We start from the raw sequence: 8,082 nt of genomic DNA, 5'->3' as shown, positions 1-8,082 counted from the left end.
AAGTGAATTAAACTTTTTCACTATTTAAAAAACCATTAATTGGTATCTGTAATTAATGTTAGATTTTTTTCTATTTATTTTGGTCATTTAAAAAGATATTCTTATAATTAAAAAATATCTTTAAATGTTTTTTAAACAATTTTTAACTTAATTTTTTTTAATTAATTTACTTTAGAGTAGACATCAATTAAAATCAAACCTTTTACATGTAATTTTAAAAAAATAAAATGAAATAAATGGTTCATTTGGTCCGATAAGATAATCAAGCAAAAAGTAAAATGAAATATTCAAGCAAAAGAGTAATAGGTCCAAATCTTAAAACATATAATAGAGATGTGAGGCAATTACTTATGATTTTATTTATTAGATAATCAATTTTGATATTATTTAGTGACTTGATGCGGACCAAATTGAGTAAAAATAAATTTGATAAAATTAAAAAATATACCAGAATAATAAAATGAGGGTAGGTTTGTCTTGCGTAATTAAACCAAGTCATTAAACCTTATCATGTGTCCAAAAATAACAAAACACGAATATAATTATATATATGCAGTGACCAAAATAAAATTGGTACTCTGTAAAAGAAAATAAAATTATGAGATTCAATGGGGGCATATACAGTAGAAGACTCCAGAATGTCTTGTCCAAATATTTGTAACCACAAAATTAAACATAAAAAAGAGATGTCAAAATATTTATAACCACAAAAACATAAAAAAGAGATGCCAAAATATAGCCAAAAAAAAAACTAAAGGGGAAACAGATGTGAAAGGATTCTATAGAAGACTTGGCGAAAAGATAAGATGCATGGTGAAAGAAGTAACAACAAAAATACATGATGAAGATGTGAAAAAATCTTAGAATTTGTGGTGGCAATAATATTCTAACACATAGTTAAAGGAATTTTGGCACTCTATATAAACAGGTTAATGTGGTGCAAACTTGGCTCATACCATCAGGGAAATGGCACTTCAACTCTTCTTTGTGCCCAATTATTCTTGCTCTTTATCACCCCGCGTCCTTGGAACCAGGCTTCTTCCCCAGAGAGCTACTCTTTATTGTTGCCAAGCAATTAAACATGACAGTAATGTGCAACTCCAACGTGAAAGACCTTCCGCCAACTATCAGCCTCCTATTTGGACTTCGGATTTTGTCGAGTCCTTGAATAATTATACTGCGGTAACTAAACCTGTCTTTCCACGAATTAGTTACATTTTCTCTGGTTTGGTTTGTGAGACTCAAATTATATTGATTTAGTATTTTTAAGTGAATGTTAATAATGTCATAAGTAGTATCAGAGCTAAGTCATTTGAAATGTATTTCAAAGTGTATTTTTTATTGATCTAGTATTTCAAAACATTCTTTCTTATTTTACTTAAAAAATAAAAATTTATGCCAATATAATTTGAGATGTATTTTTTATTTATGCATACATACATAACACGGGATGTATCTCTAAGTTCTAAGTCAATTTGAGGAACTATTTACATGATGTTTTGAATTTCTTAACAGAAGGGGTCAGGATCTGGGCCCCCCACAGGGCAGGGTATGGGATAAAAACCCTTGTTCTGCTGACATACCAGGCGACATACTATAATTTAAGGTCGGGAACGGGCAACCTTAAATTAAAGCTGTTAGGTGAAGTTCCGTTGGGTTAGATCTTGGGGCTTGGTGTAGCTGTTTCTAGCCTCGTGCTCGACAGTGTATCAATCAAAAACTAATGACTCGGTTCATGGTTTCAAAATAGAATTTAGATTGCTACATGGTTCTTCAAGCATGAATCTTTTGGGGACCTTGTCTGTTCGTTTCTTAATTTATTCCATATTTATGTGATCCCCATAAGCACTCCTCCATTGTCATTAAGTACAAATGAACCCGAAACCACTAAATAAAGTATATATGGGCTGGGCACTTGCATGTTCATATATCTAAGAACCAAACATTTGAAACCAAATATTTGTTCACCATTCATGTATATTAGAAAATGGGTTTTTCATTAGTTTCTGCTAACGAAATTTGATTATCTGCGGCATCTATAACAGCATCATTAACTTACTCATTCTTAAATTCCGATTAAGCATGATGGACGAGTGACGACCATCCAAGTCCCATGCAGGATAACCTTTTATTTATTATGCATTATTATATTTATATATACATATATGAATATGTGCCATTTGCGTGTAGGATAAGATACACAAGGAAAGAGCGAAGAGGCTGAGGGAGGAGGCGAGGGGTATGATATGCGATGAAGATGCAGATCCATTGGCCACACTGGAGCTGATAGATGACATTAAAAGATTGGGCTTAGGCCATCACTTCAAGGAGGAGATAAGCAATGTACTTGATAGAATGCTGTCAACACAAGCTACGAGAACATGGCTACGAGAAAAGAGGAGCCTTCATGCCACTGCTCTCCACTTCAGACTCTGTAGAGAACATGGCTACGAGATTTCCCAAGGTACATACATCCATACATACGTAGTCATAGAAGAATCATATCTTTACATATATATATATATATATATTCAGAAACAAATTGTTTTTACAACTCAGACCAGTGATATTCCGCTTATCAATGAGTCACAAAAATAAAATCTTCAATTGTATATACGTTTCAATTACAATCAAATTTAAAAAATTAATAACAATCAAATTTAAATTTCGAATTATAATTATAACAATAACTCATTAATTTTGTTGTTGACGTGCAGATGTGTTCAAGAGTTTTAAGGATGAAAATGGCGACTTCATCGAGGGCCTTGGGGAGGATATCAAAGGATTGCTCAGTTTGTATGAAGCTTCATATCTAGCTTTCGAGGGTGAAGACCTTTTGGAGGAGGCTAAAGCATTTGCAATCTCACAGCTTATGGGTGTTAAGGGCGATATAGACGCTGCCCTAAGGGACCAAATAAACTATGCATTGGAACTTCCTTTGCACCACAGGATGTCGAGGCTGGAAGCAAGATGGTACATTGAAAATTACTGTCAAAGGAAAGGCCCAAATCACCATCTTCTTGATCTGGCAAAGTTGGATTTCAACATGGTGCAATCTAGACATCAAATAGAGCTCCAAGAAATGTCAAGGTAAGACCTAGCATGTATAGGTTTTCTTTTAACCGACATATAAATTCCGCATACATGTGAACTCAATTAATATAATTCATAATTTTTATTTTTTGGCATTACAATGAAATATTAGGTGGTGGGAGGATACCGGGTTGGCAAGGAAACTGAGTTTCGCAAGAAATAGACTCATGGAATGCTACTTTTGGGCACTGGGCATGGTCCCTGATGAGCACGAATTAAGCGATTGTCGCAAGGGGCTAACTAAGGTGGCCGCATTTGTAACTATTATTGATGATATATACGATTTCTATGGATCTTTGGATGAACTTCAACTATTCACTGAGGCTGTTGAGAGGTTCGTATTGCAATTTGAAACCCATTTCCTTAATTATATGATCAAGATTTTCTTTCCCTTTTTAGTTAAATTCTATTTATAAATTATAATTGTGTTCCCAGATGGGATATAAACACTTTGGAGGACCTTCCCGACTACATGAAACTGTGCTTCTTGGCTTTGTACAACACTATCAACGAAATGGCCTATGATACTCTTAAAGAGCATGGGTTGAACATAGTACCATATCTAGCAAGAGGGGTATCGACTAATTCTATTAATTTACATTTAAACATGCATGACATTAAATTTAGGCGGGCCTAATCATCAACAGATTGAACAAAATAGATTGACTAATTTCTCATTCTTTTACATGAACAGTGGACAGATATGTGCAAAGCCTTTTTATTGGAAGCAAAGTGGCGCTTTAATAAAAAAACGCCAACACTGGAGACGTATCTGGACAATGGATGCATATCAGTATCAGGACTTGTTTTTCTGATTCATGTCTATTTTTACGTGACAAAAAATATCACAGAAGAGTCACTCCACAGCTTCAACTTCTACCAAGATCTTTTAAAATCCTCTTCCATGATTTTTAGGCTTTGCAACGACTTGGGCACTTCTAAGGTATGCCATTTTCCATCACACCCTAAACCTTAAAGTCACCCTTGGGTTGGGTTTGTGGTAGAAGTGTCAAACAAATAGGTCAATAATTCCCTATAGGCCTGGTGGGTGGGCTCTCTAGGGCCCTTGCCCTAATGAACTATTTTAAAATGGGTCCAATCATTTATTTTTTAAAAAATATTTTAATTTTAATTTTTTTTTTCATTTAAAACAAGTTAAGAGAGTTAAATACATCACGGGTTAAAGGGCCAACTCAAATTGGACTATTTTTGTGGGCCGAGTTGGGGGTCACACATCTTAAGCTCGACATAACCTTAGGTGTTTGGGCTAGTTAATCTAGTTCAAGTCAATTTACATGTTATAGTGATAATTCGAACCCAATTTATTTTACATCTCTAACTACTTGGTAGTAAAGGGATCTATTTTGTCACTAGAATTCAAATTTAATTTTCTATAAAAGCAAGCACACATAGATGTAACCTAAAGAAAAGAAAGAAATTGGATGGAAGTAATTCATGGGTCGCTTTGAATTTAATAACAATGTTGTTTGTTTGTGACAGGATGAATTGGAGAGAGGTGAGTCTGCAAATTCAATCTCATGCTACATGCTAGAGCATGGAGTTTCAGAACAACTGGCTCGCGAGCACATAAAAAGGTTAAGGGATGAAACATGGAAGAGGATGAACAAATATAGAATGGGTTCTACTTTTGAAAGATCATTCATCCAAATAGCTATAAATCTTGCTCGGATTGCTCAATGTACGTACCAACATGGAGATGGACATGGAGCTCCAGATGCCAAAGCAAAGAACAGAGTATTATCAGTGCTAATTGAACCCATTCAACTACTGGAAAGAAAATTACCAAATTATTAAAAGTGTACCCCTAAAATTTGTTAAGTTAGTCTTCTAATTTAGTATTATTAATGTTATTAAATGCGAGTTACTAGATTTGGAACGATTCCAATAAATTATTGTAAATAATGCTTATTATTATCATTATGATTATTTTTGTTTTTTGGTAAATATTCCATCATTTATAGATCTAATCTTTGGGGGCTGAACTTTAATCTTGGTAAATATTTTCACTATTTATAAAGAAAAGGGGAATAGCAAAATAAGTAATTGTATTTTGAGTTTAATTTAATTATTATATTTAAAAAAAATAAATAAATCACTATATTTAAGAGTGTAGTATAAATTGATCATTGTATTTTGAAAAGACACTAACTGTAACTATGCGGAGTTATTTTGGGATAGACTTTGAATTGTTAATAGAATAAAAACGTAGTTAAATGACATTATGAAGGCTTCAACTATAATAATTAATATAACCCCTATTAAAACCCCTAAATTTGAAACTATAACGGTTTATTCCACACACTTTAATTGCAGTGATTTTTTTGATTACTTTTAAAATATATTGCATGGTGGTGCCGACGGCTGCTGATGTGTGCCTCTGGTCTCTCTTTATTATTTTAAAAAACCCAAATGGGTCAATATTGTGGGTTTGGGTCAATTAAAAATTTGTGTCATTTTAAATATAAATTCTTGTGAATTTCTCTTCAATTACATAAGTGTGAATGGTATTTATTTTAATGCTTATAAATTGTTATGAATTTATAATATGATGCCATAAACATGCATATTACTATGAACAACATGTTGGAATTTATATGTTATAAATTTATGTGAATTTATTTAATTCCATAGAAATGAATATTTATTTGTTTTACATTCATATCTTGTCTATGAATTTATGTTGTGGGGAAGAGGATAGAGAATAAGTGATTTCTGGCCCAATAAGTTTCGTCCTATGTTTGAAAACTTAAGATGCGTTTGATTGAAGGTAGAAAGTATGATAGAATTTCAATTTTATAGAATTTCAACTCTCACCCCACCTCCTAAGATTTCTAATTCCTTGATTTTAAAAAAAAAATTCTACTTTTTGAAATAAAATAGAATTCAAATTTTATGAAAAAAAAAAATTGTTTGATATAATTTTCTGAAATTTTGGTAAAAAATAAATTCCACCCTCATTTTACACTCCTATCAAACACACCCTTAGTGAAGTTTTAATTTTGTTCTAAATATTTGACTAATTTTTCTTAAATTGTCTTAAAGTGCAAAATGAATGAATAAATGAACGAAGGATGGCACCTAAATATTAATTTAAATGTCTCTATGCGGTTTAACTAACAAATGGTAGGAAAAAATATAATAGCTTACCTAAATAGCAACAAAAGACTAAAGGGTGACAATTTTGATATTAATTTGCTAAAAGAATTCAACCATTGTACGAGCTAACATTTAGCGGTGGGTGTAAGAATACAGGACTGATTTTTAATCTTTTTTCAAAAATTAAATAAATAAGTAGGGCCAACAAATTGTTATTTTGCAAGACATAATAATAGTAGCCATATACATATAATAAAATTATATATTATAAAACTGCAATAAATGATTATTTTTACCTCATGCTCAAATAACATGCTAATTGATTTTGTTGCCTGTCTAACCTGAACATTTCGATCTTCGATTGAGCTCTTGCAATCCTATCACGTACTAGTTCATGAACCATTTCTGGTATTGTCATTGGCTGACTAAACCACCCTTATAAGTATAAGAATCAAGTCATTTCACCCATAAACCACCTTAAAACCCCTTCGCTAAACCCATACTAGGACCATCTCAACCAAGGCGAAGTGGAGCTGGACCATTCTTTCAAATGAGCTGTCCATCTCAGACTTTGAAGCAAGATATAACAAAAGGGCTAGATTGTAAATTCACCACCTCAACTCTTGCCAAACAGCTGTTTGAAGTCTATTCGCAATCATACTTTTTGTTCTTCGTGGCCACTTTTCAATATACCTAAAATAATCTTCAACAAAATTTAATTTTATTCTTCATTTTCTTCAATGCTCAACCACTCATATTATGCAACCACCTACTATTGCATTTTCTTCTCATTGACCAACCTCTGTAATTCATTTTGTATTATTTCATGTCAGCCATCGCAAAACTATTTTCTCCTCAACCCTAGGTCCCGAATTCTAAGGTTCGAAAAATCATATTCTCAAGCTGCTTGATGCTTATGTAAACAGTTTGATTTCAAAATTGCTATGCGGTGTAAGAAAAATTCATTGGTTGAAATCAAAATGTTCCTATATTGTTCCTATAATTAATATAAAACAAAATATGAATGAAAATACAAAACCTATAGACACACACACACACACATATATATATACACACGCATACATACATACATATATATATATATATATACACACACACGCAAACACACACAAACATACATATATATATACATATATATATATATACATATACGCAGACACACACACACACACACACATATATATATATACAAGAACGGAGATGGCAGGGGAAGCAGCCATGGCGACGGTGACCCCGTTCATGGCGCCCCAAACCCCGAGGTTCGGGGCACCTCAATGACCCCCGAATGCTGGGGTTTAGTGGGACAGCGCTGTGGTTCTCGATGACGAACGATATCGCCGTCGTTGTTGATGTCAACTGTGACCGGAGGAACCATGCTGCTGGGCAGCATCACCATCGATGCCATCAATGAAGGAGGGGCATCGCTAGGCAACGCTGTGAAAGGCAGAGATAGAAAGGGACAATGGCTGCAGATGAGGATGGGTGTATAAGGTTATTTTTAAATTTTTATTTAAATTTTAATAAAATATGCCTGCAAAGAGCAAACCTTCGGTTGCAGATAGAATTTCCCCCTGTTTGAAACTTGTTGGAAATTAGAGTTGTCACTGTTGGATCCTTAACCCAACATCCAACATTGGGCTCATACGTGAATAATTATGCATTGTGGGCTGTTAAATAATCTAAACCCAATTAAAAAGTGATCTGTCAAGTTTTGGGCTTTAATGTATCTAATAGGGTGTGGGCCTTTAATGTGTAGATGCTTAAAGGATAATTATGTTTTCTTGATGGGTTGAAACAAAATTATCAATAGGGTAACAGGTTGTTACCTCTATAAATACAACGGTTATGATC

General features: G+C 33.3%; 1 protein-coding gene across 1 annotated transcript; it reads left to right on the top strand.

The window, feature by feature from the left end:
* The first annotated feature begins 965 nt into the window (after positions 1 to 965).
* LOC127792370 (tricyclene synthase TPS4, chloroplastic-like) lies at positions 966 to 5,059 on the top strand. Its single transcript, XM_052322841.1, has 7 exons — positions 966 to 1,182; positions 2,191 to 2,464; positions 2,718 to 3,090; positions 3,206 to 3,427; positions 3,529 to 3,667; positions 3,788 to 4,036; positions 4,594 to 5,059. Exons 1-7 carry the CDS (start codon positions 967 to 969, stop codon positions 4,906 to 4,908), a joined length of 1,788 nt encoding a protein of 595 aa, XP_052178801.1. The 5' UTR covers position 966; the 3' UTR covers positions 4,909 to 5,059.
* The last annotated feature ends 3,023 nt before the right edge of the window (positions 5,060 to 8,082 follow it).

The sequence above is a fragment of the Diospyros lotus genome, chromosome 15 (genome assembly GCF_014633365.1).
Source record: "Diospyros lotus cultivar Yz01 chromosome 15, ASM1463336v1, whole genome shotgun sequence".
Taxonomy (NCBI): Eukaryota; Viridiplantae; Streptophyta; class Magnoliopsida; order Ericales; family Ebenaceae; genus Diospyros; species Diospyros lotus.
Note: the sequence above shows the minus strand (reverse complement) of the source record. Positions and strands in the feature narration are given on the sequence as shown.